Source organism: Pteropus medius, unplaced genomic scaffold, assembly GCF_902729225.1.
Source record: "Pteropus medius unplaced genomic scaffold, Ma_sr-lr_union100, whole genome shotgun sequence".
Classification (NCBI taxonomy): Eukaryota; Metazoa; Chordata; class Mammalia; order Chiroptera; family Pteropodidae; genus Pteropus; species Pteropus medius.
In genome coordinates this window covers 21,188,156-21,213,320 of record NW_024342473.1, presented here as the reverse complement: position 1 = coordinate 21,213,320, position 25,165 = coordinate 21,188,156, and the positions used below count along the sequence as shown (strand labels likewise).

Here is a 25,165-nt window from a genome sequence, read left to right as displayed (position 1 = left end):
GTTAACTTATCCGCATTTATTTGCAGTGAGTGCCATAACTCCACAGATCGAATCAAAGTCAGAGTGTGGGACGAAGATGATGATATTAAATCCAGAGTCAAGCAACATTTCAAAAAGGAGTCAGATGATTTTCTGGGACAAACAATTGTAGAAGTGAGGACCTTGAGTGGAGAAATGGATGTCTGGTACAACTTAGGTGACTATCTGAAAAAGTTAAAATTCCAGAATATCTGTGGCATATATTATATTTCCATAGAGATAAAAATAATCAATGTCTTTCTGAAAAATTCTGTTGGACTTTAGACAGTTCGATTTCATTGGAAACTAAAGGTGATAATTATTTAGTCAAATTCAGTATTGAAAAAATTGGTAAATTTGAGATGAAAAAGGAAAAGCCTTTCAAAGAATCAACTGGGTGTCTTTTAGAAAAAAACCATTATCCATTCTCAATTTTTAAACTATAAAATGTAGCTCCAAAAACTTTTGCCAAATGTATCAAAACAAATAATCAACCTATGACAGTACTATTTGACTTATTTCCTTTTAGTCTCTTAAAAATTTTGGTAATAAAGTGTATTTTGGATATCTTCCAAACAGTGACATAAAAGTTGGCTTTAGATGTCAATACCAAGTACATGTGTGGATTTAACATTTACTCTAATCATGACAATGTTGAGAATACGTTTAATTGGCATGATTTCTAAATGAAATTTTATTATGGAACCAAGAATTAAATATGTTTAAATTTGACTTTTATTAAAATTGGATAATAACCTAGAATCTTCAGTGCTGACTTAATAACAGTAAAAATAGATGGATCACCTCCGTTTCTGTAAAGGACATGATCCAAAGTTTCTTAATCATATCATCTGAAATGTTTTAATTAAATTCGTAAGGGCTGGTGTGACTTGAAGAATGGTTTACACAGTTCTAAGGTTATAAAGAGTTTCCATTTAGGATATCAATATATTTTAGCAATTAAAGAGTGCTTTTGGGTTTTTAAAAATCTTATACTTCAAGTAATGTAATATTTGACAAAGTAAAGGGATAAAGTCATATAGAATTCACTAAACTCTAGATTATATAATAATTTAAAGGAGAGATATATAACTTATCTTGACACAAAATTCAAGCTCAACTAAGAACTCATTATCAAAAATGTTTTATTTTAAAGAAGTCTTCCTTAAAGAGAATTGATGCATCTACATTATTGGCTTAAAATTTTTACCTCAGTTATAATGATCATCCTTCTATATCTTGTTCATCCTCTTGAACAGCTTTATATGTGAAAATAGAGATGTTAGGCAAGGGTAAATGTTAGGCCATCAACTCTGCGTGATAGTCATAAATTATGTTTTAATTAAAGTGATTTGCCTAGACATTGTTTTTCTGTACTAAGGCAGTATGTCTTTGAATTGAGGCAGTAAGAATCCATAACAGAAATTCCTCAGATTTTTTTTTTTGACAAAGCATCCATGGATATAGTATTCAGTATGCTAAGGCACTTGAATGTGCCACTAGTAAAGTCAGCTCCCCAGCTCTCATGCTGAAACTGCCCTTCTGTCTATGGAGAGGAAAATATGATGCAACATGACATGGAAGCTTTTGACTGCTCATCCTCAGTTTGTTCTTTCATGCCCTCATTGCTGGTGTTTAACCTTTTAAAATAAAGAAGGAAGAATGGAGGACAGGTTTTAGCTTTGTGTAAAATCCTTCAGTGGTTCAATCCACTTAAGCACCATATTTTCATGCTTTGTACAATGTTCTTCCTTACTCATCACTTAGAATTTATTCCACCATGCAGAAGAGAAATTAGCTGAAAGCCCTAGGCATCCAAGTGGAGCCTGTGTCCCTTGAACCTAGTAGGATGATGATAATTAAAATCATGGAACCAGTACTCCTTCCCTGGGCTCTAGAAAGGGCTTTGTGGCATAAAAAGTCCTAGGACTTGCATTTCTCTTGGCACCAGCAGAGAATGTAAATATTTGCTGAGAATCAGTTATCACCCAGTCAGTGAGAGAAACTCTCATGATCTTGGCACTCCTGATGGGAGAATCTTCATAGCACAATTACTGTTAAATATTAACAATAAAATTTAAGCCGACATTTCATAAGAAGAAAGTAGTAGACTTTAAGATTTAATATTATCACATATGGCTAAAAATACAGTTATACTTAGAAAGAAGGTCAATTAAAGAAGTCTTCACTACTTCTGCTGCCCTCAGTTTCATTTGTGAAATGGGTCAGCTTGCCCCTTTATATTTCATTTGTGAAGTAGGTGTCAAATGTAGATCCTCTACCTACATTCACACTCTAGGAATTTTGTGACTATGTTTTTATTTCTCTCAAAGCTATTGATTGGTTCATATTGGACACATGTGTGCATGCCCTACACACATTATTTGACTGAATTAACTACATATTGAGTCCATTCAAATAGTTACTCCAACACTCATAAGTAAACACAGAGTATAGACTGTAGCTCTTTATAAATCACTAACAAAAAATAGTGATTAATAATTTTTTTTAGTTGGTCAGAGCTTTACTTTTCAAGTGGAGAAAGAGAAGTGGATGCTTTTAGATAAAATACTTTCCTGGTTCATTGTATCTTTGAGTTATATTGCTTTTAATTGCCCAAATAATTTAATTTTGTTGTATAAACTAACCAAGTACACAGAAATTTATATCAGAATGGCAGAGTCTTCTGATTAAGGTTTTCTATGTGAATTTTCTATAATGCAGTTTTACAATCACACTGACACAATAGGCACATTATTTTAAATTATATTTAGCAGAATCATATGGTTAGATAATAATCAAACCTGATATAGAAAAAATGGTTTTTAGCAATGTTCGTCTCCTTTAAATCTTTTGAGAAATTGTATGAGAAATATGGTATTGTTAGAAATGACAGACCAATTGCTTTTCACTTTATCAGAGAAACGGACAGATAAGTCAGCTGTATCTGGAGCCATTCGTTTGAAAATCAATGTGGAAATAAAAGGAGAGGAGAAGGTTGCTCCATATCATATACAATATACATGTTTACATGAGGTAAGTAAATTGAATTGTATTAATAATAAAACTTAGAAAATAAATTGGTCTTGATTATGGATCATACAACAAAATGCTTGATTTAAAAATATGATTGAATTAGGTTTGCGGAGTTGTTCCTGGAGTTCTTACTCTGTGCTATGGTAGTAATGAGCTAGGGTATCAGACAGCATATGAATTACCCCCTAAAGAGAGGGCCAGTGTCCTCTAATGAGAGTTTAGAACAAGCACTTGAGTCAGGTATTAATAAAAAAGGCAATAAGATGATAATGAATAAATAGACCAAATGAAATTACCATTCTTCCAAGGAGGACAGACTGTTAAAAAGCATTCATTGAAGAAATAAGTCATGACAAATATTTTGGAACAATTAACAATAGAGTACTTTAGTAATGCAGGAAAGGATCCAATAACATGATTGTTTTTGAGTACTCTGAGTTAGCGTTCTAGTTTTATTAAAGATTTAATTAAGAATATTATTTACAACTAGAAATATAAAAATGATGATGTTGTATCTATGGCTTTTGGGAACCAATGTAATAAGCAGTGATTTTTTTTCCTCCTTTTTCTGAGTACCACAAAAGGCTTCAGACATAATGAACCCTTCACCATTTAACTACCCTTACTACAAACATATCTGGATATGAAGAGTGTCAGGATGTATTTACTACCCACTCATGGTAGTAGAGAATATACTCATCCAAAAGTTAGGGCCTAAATGGCTTCAGGGAGTTAGAGTCCACCCAATTTGAATCTAAAAGACAGAATCACCAGTTCCCTGCTGTGCCTCAATGTAGATACACAGACAAATAGTCTTGGGCTTCTGTTGAATGCTTTTCATCTAAGAGCTTAATTAGAGATGTTAACCAGAACCTTTCTCTGATATAAATGACTCTTGTCCTATGTATCAAAAAATATGAGGTGAAGTCAAAGAATGCACCTTTCCCCATGTTCAAAGATCTAAAGAGAAAGTACTTTACTAAAACAGAAATAGATAATTGAGAGAATCTTTACTCTTTGCATATTATTTTTCCTAAATATATCTATGAAAATTTGAATGTGTAATTCTTTGCCACCTGCATTTTACTAAAGAAGGATTGAATAACAGTATTTAAGTTTTTTGCACATTATACAATAACAGGCTTAAATTCCTGACTACAATCTGTCCAGTGTTATCATTTCTTCAAGAAATGTGGTTAATGGTTAAGTTTTCAGACCAATTAAAAAAAAAATCCCGTGAACTGGCAAGATGGGAGTGAACTCAGACCTTAAAGTGTGGACAGAGAAGATTTGGGATCAGAGAGACAGCATTATGCTTTTGCTTTTCAGAGCCTTTTTTTGCTGGTCCAAGAACCAAAAAACTGAAATCCAAGAAAGGGTCCTTCCCTGACACAGGCTACATTCATGCAACAGTTCCTAAATTTGTTTGAAGCAAAAAGGAATTGTATGTAGTGAGTTTTTCCATTACAAAATTCTCAAACATTCATTTTCAACCTTAATTCATTGCCCTGATTCCTACCATTTTGCAGCCAAAGCCATTTAACATCATTTACATTCCTAGATTCTATAGTAACATAACCAAAATCAGATTATTCATCCAGGGCTCTATAATTTACTCAGTACCCATGAACGCAGAATATGTACTAGCATTTAGAAATATTTACATACAAAAAATTTTACTTCTAAAATGATTTGGTATGTATGAAACATTTGAATCATTGATTCTGTATAGATCCAGGCAGAAATAAAATCAGAATTTGCATAAAGATGAGGATAGTTAGAATAAAAATCCAAGCTATTCTATTGCTTATAGATGTTGATGAAACATTAGATGCAATTACAATGCAAGTATAATTTACTAAAAGTTATGGTTAAATATTTCTGGACTATTCTAAGAAATTATTGAACAATTGAAAACCATTTACTTTTAGAATCTGTTCCATTACTTGACTGAAGTGAAATCTAATGGTGTAGTGAAAATCCCCGAGGTCAAAGGGGATGAAGCCTGGAAGGTTTTCTTTGATGACGCTTCGCAAGAAATAGTTGATGAATTTGCCATGCGTTATGGAATTGAATCCATTTATCAAGCAATGACGTAAGTACTATCAAACATTTATGTGTTCAAAAATGTTTGTTGAAATCTAAAGAAAAAAGATCATCTCCTAATTCAAACAAAATTGTGATTAAAAAGACAATTACATTTTAATGTGCCAGTTTGATGCTGGCTACCCTCTCTCTTACAGCTATAGAGTATTAAAGATTTGGTAATTCACTCTCACTATATTCCCAGTCCTTCCTGTGTTCTCAAAGTGTGGTCCCTTGGCTCACAGCATTAACAGCACCTGGGAACTTAGCAATGCAAATTCTCCATCCTACCCCGGACCTACTAAATCAGAAACTCTGAGGGTTGGGCCCAATGATCTGTGTTTTAATAAGTCCTATGTGTAGTTCTCTTACGCTCCAAAGATTGAGAACCAATGCCTTATTTGGTATCTTAGGAAACTAAAGCCTGATGATTGAAGTGCATTGTCCAAGGTTACAGAGCTTATTAATGTCAGTGATACATCTAGAGCCATTACAGTATCTTGACCCTAACATTAGACTATATTGTTTCTTTCTATATTTATATAGTTGCTGCTAATTCAGTAAAACCAATATTTATTGAGCATCCATAGAATCCAAACACTCTAGTAAAAATAACTATACAGAAGTGACCCATACAGACACATAACCACTACTGAGGAGTTTAAGGATTCGGAATGGGGTTATTACTTGCCTACAGTTTACCTTTTGAAACCTGGTCTAAGATTGTAAATACACCTTGTTCATATACATATGCCATATGTAATAAGTAAACTATGTACATATATTATAAGACTGTTCTTTCCTATTAACAACCAAATCATTTTTCACATGAGTGAAATAGATGCTGGCCCAGATAGTCATTTTCAACCATCTTAATGATTGATGTGTATTGTGCTCCTCTTCAAAGTTTACCGTTCATAGCATTTAATCACTAGTCATAATTGTGGAACAGCATATGTAAAAATTAATTTCTTTAAATGTTTTGATAAAACGTGTGTGCTTTTTCACTTTACAGAATGTCCTAATGTTAAATAATAAAGACATTGGTTTCTTAGGCATGAAAAGAAACTTATAGGTCACCTAAATGAACCTCCCTCCAAATCAGGAAACCCTGTTATTGCATCCCTGACCGGTGGGCATCATTCTTCTGCTTGTTCATGTCCAGTAACAGGGAGCTTACTCCTTTCGAGGAAGCCTATTTTGTGATCGGGTAGCCAAGTGGAGTCTGTGAGTTTGCCATCTGCAGTGTCCCAAGTCAGTGGCTATAATTCCACAGAACACCTAGTACGAAATCTGAATACAATTAAAATGTAACTATTATTAACAGTCCAAAGTAAATGAAGCGTTCTGCCAAGACAGAGCTATGTTAAAAAATACATATATCTTCTAGAGAGAATCCTAATAAAAGAAGGATCACATTAGATTTATTGCAAATATATCTGTGAGCTTATTTCATGTTTCTCATATTCTGAGCACAATCATATTAATATAGAAAAATGGTAAATGTATGATAGTTTAAGAAAGAGTCATCTCTCCTTAATTTTATCACTTGTATTTTTCTATTTTAACCTATGTAAATGACAATAATAAAACAATATTTTTGGATACTTATTGGTATCAAGTGACCTGAAAGTGAATGGGGTCCTATAATGTTTGTAAGACTCAGTTTTGATAAAGCCTTGTCTCACACTAGAAACTAGTCTAAAGCAGAAGTCAGCAAAATTTTTTTTCCTGTAAAGGACCAGATAGTAAATATTTTCAGTTTTCTGGGTCCCATGATCTCTGTCATAACTGCTCAACTCTGTACTCCTAGTGCAAAAGCAGTCCTAGATATTAAGTAAAAAAATGGGCATGGCCATGTTCTGTTAAAACTTTATTTTAAAAACAAAAGCTGTGGACCGGTTTTGCTGTGGGCCTTAGATTGCCAACTGTGGGTCTAAAGAGTGAAACCAAGGCAGGAATAAGGAATAAGAATGCCTTTTTGTGTGTGTAATGAATTGACACTTGCACTTTGATGATAACAAAATGCGCTAGATTATATCTGCTTGTGCTTATACATTTGATTTGATACTGATATCTCTATTTTATTAAATGTTTCTTCAGTGAACCAAGCTGGTCTTATCATTTCCCTCAACTTGACAAAACTTTAGACAGGCCTCTTTCTACCTCTAGGCCCTGACCTCCCTCTCACCTTGTTTATTACAGAATCCAGAGGCCTAACCCTAGAGTCCTCCAACCTCCCTTTTTTTAGAGCATTTACTTTAGAAAACTTATCATTGTAGATTCTTTCTGTGGTCTTTCGAGATGTAAACCTTTTCAAAGACTTGTCAGTTTTAGAGTCCAGGACTGGCTTTCTCAAGTACTGGGGAGAGCCATCTCTTTTTAATGTAATCACCAAGGAAGCTAGGCTCCTGTCTCCCAATCTATGCGGGAGGGTAAAAGCCTGACTTGGGTAAGGGCCTTGCTCTAAGTTGTAATACTGTGTCCTGTCGTGAGAATAAGAGAAAGTTTAGTTTTTTCCTTTGGATAATGTCAGTTAGCAAATGCAGATGACTAGGTTTCCCTCCACTCCAACTCTTAGAAAATTTCCCCTTCATTCCCCACCTCAGATCTTAAAATCTCCATCTTTCATTTCAGTGGAGTTGAGTTTAGACTAAGTTCTCATGTTTCTTTCTTATAGCATAGCCTTGAATAAAAGTGTTCTTTTCTAACTCTGTTCATTGCAGTTTTTGCTTTGACATTACAAAATTTACCATCTTGCCAGAACAACAAAAAAATTCCTATTTTTTGACAATCTAGTAACTCTTAGTTTCTTTTATTTTTCAAGACAGTTGACGTACAATATTATATTAGTTTCAGGTATACAAAATAGTGATCAGATATTTATATAATTTACAAAGTGATCACCTTGATAGGTGTAGTACCCATTTGATACCATACATAGTTATTACAATATTATTGACTATATTCTCTATATTCTACTGTACATCCCCATGACTATTTTTAACGACCAATTTGTACATATTAATCCCTTCCCCTTTTCTACCCATCCCCCCACCCTCTCATCTGGTAACCATCAATTTGTTCTTTGTATCTATGAGTTTGTTTGTTTATTTATTTTGTTTTTTTAGATTCCACATATAAGTGAAATCATGTGGTAGTTGTCTTTCTCTGACTTATTTCACTTAGCATAATACCCTCTAGGTCCATCCATGTTGCTGAAAATGATAAGATTACATTTTTTCTTTATGACTAAGTAGTATTTCATTGTATATACATGCCACCTCATCTTTATCCAATCATCTATTGATGAGCACTTAGGATCCTTCAATATCTTGGCTGTTGTAAATAGAGCTGCAATGAAATAGAGTTGCATGTATCTTTTCAAATTAGTGTTTTAAATTTCTTCAAATAAATACCCAGAAGTGAAATTGCTGGATTGTATAGTACTTCTGTTAATTTTTTGAGGTAACTTCTTTCTTTTTTTCCATTATGGCTGTACCAATTTACAATCCCACCAACAATGCATAAGGGTTTCCTTTTCTCCACATCCTCACCAACATGATTATTGGTTTATTGATGTTAGCCATTCTAACAGGTGTGAGGTGATATCTTATGGTGGTTTTAATTTGCATTTTCCTGGTGATTAATGATGTTGAGCATCTTGTCACATGTCTATTGACCATCTTTGGAGAAATGTACATGCAGGTCCTCTGGCCATTTTTAAATCAGATTTTTTTTTTTGGTGTTACATTATATGAGTTCTTTACATATTTTAGATATTAACCCCTTATCAGACATATCATTGATGAACATCTTCTCTCATTCAGTAGTTGATGGTTTTCTTTACTGTGCAAAAATGTTTTAATTTGATGTAGTCCCATTTGTTTACGTTTTCTTCTGTTTCACTTGCCTGAGGAGACATATGTTGATATGTTAATATTATAATTATATGTATATTTATGAGATATAATAGAATGAAATTACTTAGAGCTCTTGAGTTCAAAGATTTACAAGTTGAAATATTGAATTGAGAAGTCATATCTTTTATTACTACTTTATAAGAAGTTCTGAATGCCTGATAGAAAGTTAATACATACTTGTAATTAAATAAATTGAAAGCAAATGTTGTTTGTCAGTATTATATTTATTTTCAATTTCTTCTGGCATATCTCTTCATGTCAGACATTTTCAGCTGCCAGAAACAAGTAAAGTGGAACTGAAAAGTTTAAGTCAGCTTTACAGTTTGTGTTGCATTTAAGTGTTTTAGAGCATATCATATTGATTATTTCTAATAACTTGAAGAAGTTTCAGATTATTGACATTCTTATGTCAGTTGTTGAAATATAACTTTCAGAGCTGCTTTTGACCATATTTTCCAAATGATGCTTTTGTAATTAAACTTAACTTGAGTTCTAACCTACTGGCCAATGAGTGACTCACCAAAAAAAAAAAAAAAAAGTTTATGAATAACCAGCCATATCTTTGAATTTAAACTAGTTGCCTATTGAATCAGTATTTTTCTGTTGTTTTGAAACCTTACTTCAGGGGATCAAAAACCATAACCAGAAAACCAATCAACAACAACACATGACTAGATATGGCAAGCTTATCTCAGAAATATTTCATCTTAATTTTTAAAAACACAATATTGGGGAACTCAGCTTTAAGGAAGAAACAAATGTCCTGTCTGTGTATTAACACATAAGTTTGAGAACAAAACTGCTTAAAATCTTGTGAATTTTCCTAGACATCAAATCACAGTTCTTTTTGATATGCTTAGCAAATTCCCAGGTAACTTTATAACCTTCTTCTTTTATTAGAAATTGCTTGATTTCTTTGGCATACTCCCATTTATCTGAAGATGGAAATAAATGAAGGTAAAATGTCTAGTAAATCAGAGGGTCTGGTTGTACATTGCTAAATTTTCCTCTTGTGTATTTCTCAATATGAAGGAGGCTGAATCTATTTTGCTGGTAAATAATCTAAACATTAATACTGAACTCCAATCCTCCAAGGTACCTCCTATTTACTGGAAATGCTCTCTCCTTTTATAACAGAACATTTTCTGTGAGGGCACAATTTATTAGCCCTATTTGTTGTATAAAAATGTATACTTTGTTTTGGAGCATTCATGAGAAAGGGGAAAGGGATTACAATTTTCTTCTTTGGAAAGTGATTGATCGAGGACCTGGAGGATTTGTCTAACATGGCAAGTGCAATCGTCCACTGAAAATAAAGGCAGTTTTCCAATTTATGACAGTGAGACTGAGAGGATGTTCTCTTTTTCAGACGAGCGTACTAAACCACGTGTTTAACATCATGAAGTTAGGCATAGAACCCATTTCCAGTATGAGAATTTGGGAGTCCTTGATGCTTTCTACTTACTAATGCAAACATATATGTTCTTAATAATGTTCTAACTGACCAACTGTTCACTCCTGAACATACACATGGAATTTCATGTCTAGCATTAAGGACTAAATTGTTTTCAGGAGGTGATTTCTGTCAAGCAAATACATTTTAACTGAGTCTTTCATTTTTTATAAAATGAAGCCCAAGATGTCTCACAAAATCTGAGATTCTGTTAGATTATATATTTATATGCCTCTATAATACCAAATAAGAGAAAAGCATTAGTTTAATGTTTCTCATTTGGGCATGCTTAACAAACAACCTGTATTTGGCACTGGGCATCTTAACCTAATTCATATTTGAACCAGAACTGTTGGAATATAGTTTTCTTTAAAACTACTAATCTATTTTAGCTGCTTGAGCTATGACTCTGCTTTCCAAGGAGTGTGCTGCTCTATTGAGTCATTCATTCCTTTAGGAAATGTATTGAATGCCTACCATGTGCCAGGAAGTTTCCTAGGCCCTGAGAATATATCAGTGAACAAGAAGCCAAGGTCCAGTCTCTCAGGGAGCCCACATTTCAGAAGATGTAATTCATTTATTTGATAGTCACCTTCTAAGTAAGTAGGAGGATGTATACAAGGCAATAGGGATACAGCTATAAAAGATAGACCTTTTCATCTGTGAGCTCATTTTCTAGCGGGGACAGGGAGAAGTTAAAAAATAACAAGACAGTATAATAGAGGTACACTAGGTGTTGTAAGAACATAGAGAGAGGACTAAATTCAGGAACAGATGAGGAGAGCTGTCAGAGAAAGCTGATGGGCAGCTTGTGGGTCCCATCCTTACTTGTTCTTCAACTTCCATCATTTCTCTAAATGCTATGTGTTTCCTTACCTCCTGTCCTACCCCACTGCCCTCAGAAAACTTCATAATTGAGCTGGAAGAATCCATTGCATCTATGAAAATATGTGATGCTTTTGGTCAAAGGAGAAGGGATCATTAAATGTTTGAGCCCCTCTTTTGTGACAAGGATGAATAAAATATTCACTTACCACTGAAATGCTTGCTAATCTGAATTTTTGAGAGCCGATGTGATATTGTTTTAGTATATTTCAAACATCAAGAATACAGATAGTTTTTTCTTTTGTCTTGTATTGTTTCACTGAAAATCCCTCTAAGCATCTAAGAATCATTGTTTCTTTGGAGCTTCTTTCCAATTATCCCGCTCTTATTTTTATTAAAAAATAATTGATTGTTAAATCCTTTGAATCTAAGGCATTTTCACCACAAGGCTGAAACAATTGATTAGGAACAATTATCCATGAAAAGGCAGGTGACTTAAATGATTTTTTTCCCATTATGCCCACAAAACAGTAGCAGTCCAGATGTGTTATTTGAAGTTCACATGACTTCCCAGTATTTTGCCAGTAATATTTTGAGAACTAATGGTTGATAATGTTCTAGTAGTTGTTTCAGCTGAAAACATGCCAATATCTATCTCATTATTGGCAATTTAAGCATCTTTTTTTGGAGTTTGTTACTCCAACTTTTCCCATGGAACTGAAATTCCATTTTCTAAATTGCTTTGACACTAACCCCATTTTCGTGCTGACTCAAGTGAATTTAACATTATTAATTAATTGTTTTTAATCAAGTCTTTGCGAGGAAATGTTAAGCGTTTGCAGAAATTACAGCAGTACTTTTTGACCTATTTTATTCGAAGGTGTACTTTTTGAAGGGGTGGTTTGCTGCAAGGATATACTCGGTCACTTTAAATTGCTAATTGTACTTTTAATCCTGTTTCCCTTCTTCCACTTACAATAATTTAAATAGTATTGGATCAGAAGACTTTAAAAGGGAATAATTTTCAAGGAGATGGTTAGAAGCATGAAAGTTTGCCTTGACAGTAACTACACAGTAAGAAAGGGCACACAAACTCGGAGCCAGACATTTTGCCAAATTGAAGACCATGTTAGAAGCTGAAAACTATCAAAAAGCAAAAGAGGCCTTAGGATGACATCTTTGTCATTCCTACTGACTGTCAGCATCAATGGAATTACATATTGATAGTATGAGGAAGTAATGCATATGGCTGGACATGACGAATTCTCTGTATTCAGGGATGCATGGCATTTTAAATCTTGTAAAGTTTAAGTCTTCTAATAGCCCTTTCATTTTACAGATGAAGAAACAATCTAGGAATGATAAAGTTACTCTTCGAAGGTCATAGAACAGGGATAGAATTAGAATGAATTACCTCTATCTCCACACCCCCACCCCCCGCATACAAAAAAAATTTGTTTACAATTTTAATCATATTACAAGAAAAACACTATAGTAATGCTAATTTCATATTGAAGCAAATGTAAAAATCTAATGGTAAGAAAAGTAGCATTAGGTGAAATATTGGAGTTTTATCACTGTCTTCCTTTGACTTTTTACATCTTCACCATTATCATCCCTGTGTTTTGCCTTAGGAAGTCATGAACCAAGATCATTCCATTAATATCTTTAAAATTAATTCTTGAATATTTAGTGAAATCAAACTGATATCTGTTTAACAGTAATTTATAGTATTTTTTTGCTTCTATTCATTAACCGTATATTAGTAAGATTTATGATAAATTTTGAAAAAATTATTTTTATGGATGATTTGTTTGACTTTTTCCACAGAAATTTTGTTTAATAATACTTTAAAGAATAGCATAGGTTATATAGTTTTACATTATGTACTTTAAAGGTTATACAGTTTTTTCAGAAAAGAAATATATACAAAGAAAATTATCCTTTGGTTAAACAAAACTTTAAAAAGGAGTTGTGTTACTTTGTTTCTTATTGGTGCTAAAAGTTACAAAGAGACTTGTAAAATCAACAATAGGGCAAAAGTTGAATTAACATCAGTTAAAATATATACATATATTTTTTCCTGATTAGAATAATAAAATATACTAATGATAAATTATTTTTAAAATACAAAATATATTTTCTAAATAACAAAAATTTATAGCTTCACCCAGAGATAACACTGTAACCGTTTTAGTTAATAGTATTCCCTACTACGTTTTTGGTTGTTTTTGCTGTATATATATGTGTGTGTGCATGTGTATGTGTTTGTATGTTGAGATAATATACAAAGCTGTTTGTATCCTTCTTGTTTGGCAACCTACAGGGTTCTTTTGAATCAATATTTGTTGACTACCTGGGCATTGTCAGCATTCATCTACAAATCTTAAACTGGAAGACGAGCCTCTAAAAGTGTTTTATTCTTTGCCATGACTATTCAAATACAGTTCTTTTAGACTGGGAAAACATATTTGCCTGCTCCTATTATTGGTGGGTGCTCTAAGTATAAGAGCTGATTTTTTTCCCCCTACATAACATAAACAACCTGTGAATTCTTAATGTTGCTAGAAGCTGAACATAAAAGATTATACATAATCCTCAGGGTATACTGTTCCCAGTGTTCTTTCAGCCCTTTCTTCTAACTAGCTTCAAATCCCATTGTCCATTCCCTATTGTACGGGCTGCATTGCAGTATTGGGAGTTGCATATTCTTTAATGGATATAGAGTGAGACGGCGTGGGGAAAAAAGAGACAGCTTTACTTCCGCGGGAAGCCATTATGTGAAATAGAGGAGTGACTGGCAGCCTTCCTGGCCAGGAGCCGAGGTCCCAGATCTCTGATATAGGGGAATACAGTGTATGGTTCCTAGAAGTATCGTCCCATTTCCTCTCAAGTCAGATTAATATATTAGGAGTTTAGATGCTAGTCACTAAATATCTCTCAATCTAGCCTGCTGCCCTAAATCATTCCTTCCAGTAATCATCTCAGTTAAATTTTATTCAGAATGTAAAATATTTCCATCAATTCTCTAAGATGAATACATGCTAATGCTCTGGAAAATTTTAAATACTACTCTCAGTACATTGATTATAAGCAAAATACTATTAACTTTCAAATTTGTAGTCATCATTCTGGCATTAAGTGCTATGCATGTCAGCCAAATGTGCACAAAGCAGTTGGATGTTTTATAAACTGTCATACTCAAGGTAACTAAGCACATGCCCTGTACACTCTAACTGTACATAAATATGTTTGGCTCATAATGCTTCCATTTGTTTTCATTAATAAATACTTATTGGTCAACTCCTGTTTACAAGAAAACACTGTGCTAAGGGCTGAGTGGATGAGGTGACAACTAGTGGTTAAGAGAGTTCTGAACTTACATTAACTAAATTCAAATTTTTAATCACTTTACTCATTCTATGACCTTAGGGAGAAAAATAAAGAAATGTTTAATTACAACAAATACAGAGAGGGAGTCAAACTTCAGAAGCACTCGGCCAAACAATTCAAAAGAATATTATTCCTCAAGTTACCTAGTTTGCATGGTATTTTCATGCTGTTCTTGGCAGAAACAGCAACTTTTGTACCTGGTTTTCATATCTTCAGAGGACATCATAAATTTTCATATATAACATGGGTAAAATCAGTTTCAAAATTGTCGTGCTAGAAAGATTCAGGTGTCAGAGAAACATTCAAGGCTTTATATTTCGGAGATCATAAACAGTATAATTCTGTAATTTTCAGACTTTTTTTCAAGATGCAAATTATTCTGTTCCTTTAGACTGCTTTGTAAAATGCTTAGTCATATTAGAAGCAGAACAAAAGTGTCATTTTGTGCTTCTACATCTCCTGAATTGTTTTTCTGCTTCCAATATCTACTCATTTAGGTTCACCTTTGTTCTTCTTCAGAATCATCTTTCTAAATTCATCTTATAATGTCAATTCCCTCTGAAAAAAAAAAAATCTCAGCTAACTCCATATAGTCTACATACGAATGTTAAAACTCTTTAGCTAGAGACCAACAAAATCTAGACTTGACCCAGTTTACCTTGATCATCCCCCAGCACTTCCTCACTTTTCATCCTATTTCCTCTTAGTTAAAACTCCTGTTACTCCACTAACAATGATCTTGTTAAGGTCACAATGATATTTATTTGTCAAGTCCAATAGTCTATTTTCTGTCCTTATGTTATAAGACATTTTTGCTGCGTTTAACAGCACCAATCATCATTTATCTTTCAAACCTCTTATTTCCCTGATTCCAATGTCCTGGATTTCCTTTTATTTATAAATAACAGTCATAGAGTTTACTCTCTTTTCTTCTTCTAGTCCCTTATATGTTGTTGCTTCGCAGGTTCCATTCCCTGACACTTCTCTTTTCATTCTGTATAATCTCCTTGGATGATTTTATCCTTTCTCGTGATTTTGACTGACTCCTGCATGCTGATGACCTCCAAATCTAAGTGTCCAGTCCATACCTCCAGTAACCTGGTGGACATTCCTATATGGAAGCTCTACAAGCATCCGAAGCTCAAACTCTCTAACTACATAATCCCCACCTTACAATTCCTTTCTCCTTTTAAGTTCCTAGCTCACTTGGCAGAGGCACCATTTACCCAGTCATTCACACTAAAATCTTGGAACGTAACCATTTTTCCTTTTTCTCACTCATCAGTCATAGACAGTTTTTCCACTCTCTGTTTTTCAGATCCATTCCCTCCTCCTCAACTCTATAGCCACTGAACTACTTCAGACACCCATCATCTCTTCTATTTCTAGTTTCCTAATTGGACTTTTCTCTGTTCTCACCATCCTTAAACCCATCCTCCTAAAATCTCTCAACCAAATTATTCTATTTAAAATTTAACTCTCATGATGTCACTTCCTATTCTATGTAAACAACTAGAATTCCTTGGAGATAAGTTTTAATTACATTAACTCTATAAGATTTTGAGTTTTGTTTGTAAAAGTCTTTTGACCTATATAGTGGGTCCAACTTACTTACCATACCCCCTTGCCTTGTCTCTGGTCATACCAATGTTCTTAGAATGTTCTCCTGAAAATTTGGGCTCCACCAGCCAAAAATTGCTTGGGTCTACTATACATAATACTTTGTTTTTGTTTTTTTTTTCCCATTGTGCCTTGTTTTATACTATTTCATTCCTCTGAAATATGTTCTTTATCAATGATAGCAAGCCCTATGCTTGATTTGGCTATCTTAGTCATACATTAACTGGAGCCCAGCCTCATTTCAAGAACTCTTCCTTGACCCTCCTCACCAGGCTACAATACACATTCTAACTTGGTGTCTCATAGCCCTTTGTTATACTTTTCTTTCTCATGATTTTCTCATAATTGTATTATTTCTTATGTGTCTGATTCTTCCACTAGTCTATAAGTCAATTAATTATTGTATATTCAATACCTAATCCAGTGTCTGGCAATCAGACAAGTTTAATAAATATATATTGAACCAAATTCTAGTAACACTAAACTCTTCTCTTCCATGGCCATTACATAAATTCTAATCCTCTTAGATCTTGGCTCAGATTCTTTACTCTGGCTTCTCCTCCAGGGGGCTCACCACTAGTGAACTCAGCCTATCCTTTGTACCTTTTTCCTCCAACTCCAGGATTCACTCCTCTATCCTATGGCCCACTCAAACCTTTAGTTACCTCTGTAAAAGCATTCTCTCTCATATGAGAGAAATAGGGTTTAATGTGTGTGCCTCTCAATTAGGGTATGCAATTTTTAAATGCCGGGACCATATTTTAATCAACTCTAGATCCCTACCATAAAAAATAGTCCCAGAAATGTAGTAAACACTTAGTCACTGAAGGGAGAATACTCTGGTTAGATGCCTTTAATATAAAAAAATGTGGATGAAAGGTTAAAGAGTAGGAAAACATTAGAATAAATTTTAATTCTATTTCTCATCAATTCTAATAGAAAGCATTATAATTTACTATTTGGCTATAAATTCAAATGATTTTTTTGTTTAAAGTGTAAACAGTATATTTTCACTGTTTTTCTATTTTTTTCTGAATAATATATATTAACATCAATGATAAATGCATAGCAAGGATTTCATCAAACTAGATAACTCACAATTAATGACATTTATATATATATGGCTTTGACTATATTATCCATAAATATTCATATTAACTTATAAATTATTAAACTTTTTATTTTGGTTATAAAACATTGCTTTGGGGTCCCCAAAACACAATTTCATGTGGCATTTTCATCATTAAAATATTGGCTTAACCAACTCAAAGTGTAAAATAGGCAAATGTTGGTTGTTGATCTACCCAGTCTTTCCATATTACACCTTATTTCCCCCTCAGATGGCTTTAATAATCACATCATCTTCAATATAAAACTTTCTATTTTACTTATAAAATTCACACTGTGAGCACTTTAAGCAGAATATTCATGTTTCTCCATTACTTCCGCTTAAAGTATCTGCAAAGCTATTGCTGCCACCCTAATCAGGCACCAAAAATCACAGGGTGACAACTACAAGAGGTAAAGACTAAGTACCATGCCTGCATTAGGAGGGCATCAATCCTTTTTTAAAACTAAGATCAAGATCTTTCATTCTGGTGACCACCATTATCTCGTTAAATAGAAAATGCATGCTCAGGACAATAAACTTCTGGTCTTTGAGTTTCTTAGCAATTGATTTTAACAATTGATGTTTTTATATTTCTTGTTCTCCCAGGTTTGTATATTTCCTTTTGCTATCCCCCCCTTACATTTAGGCATTGCCTGCTCTGCAACTTGGATCTTACAGATATAATTACCTGTGAATTGGTGGGGGGAAAATGTGATGGCATAGTGCTAGTATATTTTTTAAGTTTCTACTTTTAATATCTTTATATTATTTGTGATATTCTTAATAGATATTAAGCATAATTCATTTAGTGTATAATAAAGTCAAAATATGTGTCATTTACCTAAAAAAAAGAAGCAATCAGCAATCATCTAATTCCAGGGTTAAATTACACAAATTATGTAGCTCTCATGACATATTATTGTTCATGATCCTCAAAGATCCATGTTTAAAACTTTAACCTACGTTTATTAACTAATATCATGACAAGCTAGGTGAGTAGCCTGGCTGAGATCTAAGAGAAGCCACCCTTTACAGAACAACCATCCATTTCTTTTGAGATACCACTAAGGGCATTTATTTATGTATGTACACTCTGTGTTTGTATTCAGTAATACAAAATCTATTGATGCCTGGGTGGAGGATAAATTACTGAGATATGAGAGCAACATAGGTTCGGATTATATACTGAAAATGTCTTTCTTCCATGTGTATTTTATCTTTTAACTTTTATCGTAAGCTGTGCTATCAATTTTCAAGTCTTTTGCTATAGTTCAAATGAAATGAGTTTTCTTGACAGAAGTAACAGAATTGAGCACTTATTGCTTCTGAAGTCTGTGTATGATACTATTCAAGTTTAAAAGAACTGGGCTTTAAGTTAAAGCTGGCATAATTCATTCACTCCTCACTGTTCATCTGTTTGCTTAATTAAATCCTGGTTTTAGCAAAATTCTTGGAAAACAGATCTGCTTATGGAAGATAATTCCTCTACGACTAAAGCTCACAAAGTGGACTCAAGGCAGATGTTAAGTCCACTTGTTCGATCAATGTGCAATGTAAGGAGGGCCTCCTGCTTCATCCATGTGGAAGGAATACAAGTATAAAAGAACACTCTGGTTGACATATAGCATTTTAGGGGGGGACATAGTTGGTAGAAAAGAGAATCCTGTGTTATTGCTTCCCAACAGTGCTAGACTCCACTGGAAATTATACTTCTCGTGTGTACACACAACATTCTCACAGTTGAAAAAGTTTATGCACACATCCCTGTGGCAAATCACATTCTCATTAAGCCACTTCACATTTGTAAGCAAGACTTTTTTTAAAGGCAGAAATTGCTTTCTCTTTCAATTAGAGATTATGAGAGTTTTCTCTTTTTCATAGATGTAGTTGAGGAGGTATTTAATTGCTGACGTTAGAGGATGTGCCGTTAAGTGAATTAATTTATGTTTTAAAAGTACTTAATGTTCTTGTCTTGCAGGCACTTTTCATGTCTGTCTTCTAAATACATGTGTCCTGGTGTACCTGCTGTCATGAGCACCTTGCTGGCAAATATAAATGCTTTCTATGCTCATACAACAGTTTCAACAAATGTACAGGTTTCAGCGTCAGATCGATTTGCCGCTACCAACTTTGGTGTAAGTATTGTTTTGTTAAATTTAAAATTTCTAATAGCTTATAAAAGTTACATTTTCAAGAAACTTTGGATTCCAGATATTCTTGGAATCTTATTGCAGAAGGTATATCTTAGGGAATATCTCAGCATAAACAGGCTAATGCTAAAAGTTCATTTGAACTATATTCAGTGAAGTAAGTTTGACAATCAGTAGGCATCTTCATTAGATTAACTCCCCACGTCTTGAATGACTTTTTCCAATGGGGGGAAAATACGCTGTTTGAGAGTATTGGTATTTTATAGGAAATTCTTCACGTATGCAAATTTGGGATCCACCATTGCAGACACTATTCCCTGGTAGATGTTAGCTTGGTTGACTTCTCTATAGCCTATTAGGCTTCATTTGCACTTCCTATTGGTCCCTACTGGTCCTGATAGAAAGTGACACATATTCTAAGTAAAAAATAATAGGTGTGTAAAGAGTCTAAGAGAACGCTCTGTACCTAAGTAAGGCTGTCCACCTTCAAATGCATCAAGAACACATTGAAAAGTAGAAACGCAGGGATCCTAAGAAGTCTCAAGTATTTATCTACTGCACCTGTCTCTGGAACTCATTCTCCATACATAATTAAATTGAAATTGACAAGACAGGAAATAAGATATAAATAACAGAAATCCCAGTAAAGTGATGAAGATCTAAACTAAGAATTAGTGGAGATAGAGAAGGGAGGACAAATTTTAGAGCTTTTTAGGACATAAAATCAATAGCACTTGGTGTCTTTAGGGATGTAGACAGTGAGGGAAAGGGAAAAATTCCTAGAAAGATTCCCAAGGTTTGGGTCAGGGCAACTGCTTAGGCCAGTAGCTCTGTTCAATATCCTTGTGAGACAAGTATTTTTTTTTTTCTCAATTTGTTATGGAAGAAAATAAGATCCATTGTAGAAAAGTGATTTCCATGACACCATAGTTACTTTTCCCACTGAACTTCCAATTTGGTTCACTGAATAGATTTTTGTTATTGATCACGCTATTAGAAATCAAATTTTGGGGCAGGAAACCCAGCAAATAAAAGGATGTAAAATCAGTAGGGGAAAAAAAATGTGCTGCTGTGCTTACTCTTTTCCTGTCCTTTTCATTTAAAAGAAAATGCATGTGAGGTCTGTGAGATGAGTTGGAATGAATCAAAGGAAAAAGTAAATGTCAAAGCCAAATAAATACTAATAGGGGAAAACACTATCTGGGTTAGGAGTCATGGGGTTTGAGTTTGTACTCAAAATTAGCAAGTCAATTCAGTTATTTAAGCCTCAGTTTCTCAGTCTGCCCAAGGAAGATAATAATTATTGCTCTAACACGTTTCTCAAATTTAAGATGAAAATGAAATGAGGTAAAAGATGGTAAGCCAGTTTATAAAAGTTGAAAGCGATCTGTAAATATAAAGTATGAGGATTTTATCCTTCCTGCCCTGCCTATAGTATAAACAGTCACCATCAACTATTTTCATTAGACCAATGGACTCTTATAAAATCTGGGATCAAAGAATATTCTCTGGCTCAAGAAAATACTGTTATGACCAATACCGGATCACAGAACAGTGTTGTTATAAAAACCTCCTCTTGGTAACAGTATTCATTGTCTTGGGATTTTACCTGTAACATAAAGCATTCAGTGTTATGAAATAGTTTTGCCTTTACAATTCTGCCTGGGTACATTGTACAAAATAAGCCAACTTTGTAGAACACTGAGGCTTTTTACCACTGAGAAAGAAGATGTGTATATTTGATTAATATCCACCATAAAAGCTACCTGGAGGAAAAGGAGATAGCATGCTCCTTTACTTCATGCTGACCTAAAGAAGAGAAATCAAATTAATTTCAGTACTTTTCATTGTTTCAGTGGCAACATGGTTATAACAAACTTCATTTTTTAAATCAAATAGCTTATTATAGAAGAGAGTCAAAAAGCTTTCTTCAAACTACATCTTGATAAATGTGAGTTGGTATGCAAACGTTACCATACTTTACCTATTGAAAATAATGCTATCTGCACAGTCAAATATATCTAAGTGTAATATCTCCCACACCTCCACTTTAGGGCCTAAAGTTCTTCTTTACCTGATTTCTGAAGCTGATACTGTCACTTGTGACTTAGGAACACCATTATATTGGCTCTTCTTTATCCTTTTCAAAGGGGTAACCCAGACACTTTTCTCCAAAAAATAAGCCAGTATACAAAGCTATTTTTTTTTTTAACCTATGAGGATTATGAAACAAATATTTAAGAAAAGAAACCATTACTCTTACAAATTCAGACTTTTTCCATACAGGTGTTATTTGAGGACACGGTTTGGATGAAATTGTTTAACAATAAAGTGAAAGGGACAGAATCCTCGGGTATGGAGAGGAAAGGCAAGCAGTTTGCTGAGGAAAATAGCTAATGAAATTAAATGAAAATAATAATATGATATTATGAAAGACAAGGTCAACTATTTTGAGAAAAGAGGAGTATATAACATCAGCTGTCACAAAATGTTCAAATAAGATGGGGAAAGAAATGAGTCCTTGGGATTTGGTAATTAATGAAGCAGTCGAAGTTGAAATATAATTTCGTAGCAATCTCAATGAATGGCATCGATGAATTACTGTGTAAAGTGAGTTCGTTTATTCACAAATATAACACAATCGTTAAAAGTCAAGTTTTTAAGGACAAGTTTATATATTTGAGCAATGCCCATGACACAATGATAAATGAAAAAAAAAGGATACAAATCTCTTATAAATAGGACTGAAAGAAAAGGCACTAAAGTGCCAGTGGTGCAACCACCTGGTGGGATACCACTATTTTGTTGTTTTTGTTTTGTATTTATACAAAAATTGTAAAAATTTCTATGTTGTATTAAGTTTATAAGAAACTATGAAAAAAGAATAAAAGTTGGTGAAGAAATAGAGTATTCAGTTAAGGAATTGAAGGGGAAAACAGAGTTTGGTCAAGAGTGAGAAGGTTTTGTCGTGAAAACAGATTTTATTTTCATTGTTGGGTAGAGTAGACATTTTTTATTATTTAATAGGATAAATTTAAACGTGTTTATAAATCGTTAGGAAAGAAATTACTTGCAAGAGTGAAGCTGCACACTTATCAGATGGAGAATAAGTGATGCAGTAACATCCCAGAGGAGAAAGAAGGAAGTGCAGTGGAGAAGACAGAAGGACACACATTCTTTGGAATAAGAAAGGACAAGTTCTATTTTGAAATTTGAGGAGACAGTGTAGGAGTCCTTGCACAAAATGCTAAGCTTTTGATATGGAAATGAAAAATCGGGGAAGTCTATACCCTATTTCCCTAATCTTTTCTATGATTGTCTACAAGGATAAGAAATGCTTATCTGCAAGGCAAGGGCTATGTATGATATAGATGCAGGAGCTGAAGGAGTTAGGTAAAGGTTTGGATAAGCTACTGAAGGGAATAGAAAGAGGAATGCTTCACTACCATGGAAGAGGAATTCCTAGTAAAGCTGAAGGTCTCATTTGATACCGGGAAGCATAAATTTATTGCCACAACAATTCATGTGGATGTGAAATTTTCTCAGAATTTCTCAGCGTTCTGATACTGATATAGTAACAGATCTAGCAGATGGTTGGATTGACTCTAGGTTGAAATTTTGCAGAAAAAGCAATGAAAAGGTAAAGGAGTTAGTATATAGATTATCACATCAAGAGAAAAGTATAAGAGGAAGCTGTGTTATTGGGTTAACATTAATTTTCGAGAGTCTTTAACGCCCACTAAGATGTCTGGACTTCATTCTTGAGGAATAGAGTATAATTTGATAGAATTTTCGATTTAGAAAGATCATTCTGTAAGAGAAATATTATAGAAGAGAGAGAGAGTTTGTTTATCAGACAGAGTTCATTTGTAGTAATAGAACCCATCCAGGCAGCTTTAAGTAGAAAGGGATTTGGCACAGGGAATTAGATGCTTACAGTATTACCTGAAGGACTGGAAAAGGATCCTTCTGTAATAATTCCTAAAATATCACAGTGAAACTTATTTGCAAGGGAAGCTATGAGCTTTCTTACTGTCAGGAAGATGAAAAATCAGAAGGCTGCTTCTACTGCCAATGCAACTGTCTTTTTAAAAACCACAAAGCTAGTGATCAGAGACTGAGAAGCAAATGTCTCCAGGACTTAGCAGCAAAAGTAAAATCAAGAAGAAAGAAATGGGACTCCTTGTCATGGCTACTTTCCAAAGGTAGCAGCGCACACATATATCTAATAGGCATAAACTAAGATAATTGCAGAAACCTATCTGCAAAAGAGTTTGAGAAATAGGGTAGTTTTCTAGCCTCAAAACTACAGGAAGCCACACTGAAGAAAGGAGGAATGAGTAACCCAGTTCTTGGTATTGAACACAGGAGGACTAGGTGGAAATTTAGTAAGAAGGCTGATACACTAGCCCTGGCAAGACAAAGTGATGCTACATCTGGACAGTAATTTAGAGAAAATGAAGTGTGACAAAGGAGAGAATGAATGTGAGAAACATTTTGGAAGAGATTGTTTCTTTATGACTTGCCAAGTAATTAGTTCTGGAAGAGGGGGATCTAGTTTTCGTGCTGCCTAAACCTTGTACAATTTTATGAGACTGTTTTTAATAAGAAGAATACAAAATTGTCAATTAAAAATTTGATGTAAAATTAATATTTCTAATAAAAATAAATCACAAGGGATTATAAATTATTATAAGACAAACTCCACAAACATTATGAATTCCTGAAAAACATAATATTTTTATTCGTTGACTGCCTGACACACCTCCATAAAGAGTTTTTTCTGTAGTTTTTGGGTATAGATGCTGGATTGCTTTTTCATATGACAAAAACTCTCAAATATCATTTTTATTGGAAAAAAAGATAATTCACTTTTTCCTAGCAGAACTGACCAAACTTTTTAAATCGATACTTTAGAAAAGTTTCTTTTACTTTTATAATTCATTGGTAATGCCACATACATTTTAATGCCTTTCATCAAATTTGGGAAAATATTTATTATGAGTTTTTCATGTGTGGTGTCAAAGCAAAAATTGCACTCAGCAAAGTTAAACAGTCAAGGAAGATTCTGTTTAAGGCCATTGCCCTAGGGAGAGAGCTCACTCTGAGCTCTACTCCACTGAAACAAGAGATAGAATTTTTACCGTCTAGAATAAGCTAGAGGAAAAGTACCTGAAGATATTAGGAGAAATGTTGATCAATGGGATGTGTCCAGTATGTTGAACTGAGTTTGCCAGTGTGTTTTTTTCTGAGAGTAGGGCATCTGTATTCAGTAATTGACACCCATGGAAGTTAGTCTTCTATCCTCCCACAGAGGTTGAGAGATTGAGGAGCTATCTCTCTGGTGAATACATTTCAAAGCGGTGGCTCCCAGGTGCTTAGGAAGACATTTCTGGGTTGTAAAACTGGCAAGAGGCTTTAAAAAAATTTACATTTTAAAGAGGCAGAGAAAGAATTCGCGAGGATAAATTTTCTAAAGAACATGCTCTAAAAATGAAAGGAGGTCAGGACCTAGAGTCAGGAAGAATGACTAAAGTCTAGTCAAACTGAG

General features: G+C 33.9%; 1 protein-coding gene across 1 annotated transcript in view; it reads left to right on the top strand.

Moving 5' to 3' along the window:
- The window catches only part of LOC120604618 (protein unc-13 homolog C), a 348,907-nt gene that overhangs the window by 111,224 nt on the left and 212,518 nt on the right, over positions 1-25,165 (top strand). Inside the window, exons 7-10 of the mRNA XM_039865545.1 lie at positions 27-196; positions 2,939-3,054; positions 4,986-5,149; positions 19,443-19,599. Of these exons, the coding sequence (XP_039721479.1) occupies positions 27-196; positions 2,939-3,054; positions 4,986-5,149; positions 19,443-19,599 (607 nt within the window). The remainder of the gene's footprint in view (positions 1-26; positions 197-2,938; positions 3,055-4,985; positions 5,150-19,442; positions 19,600-25,165) is intronic.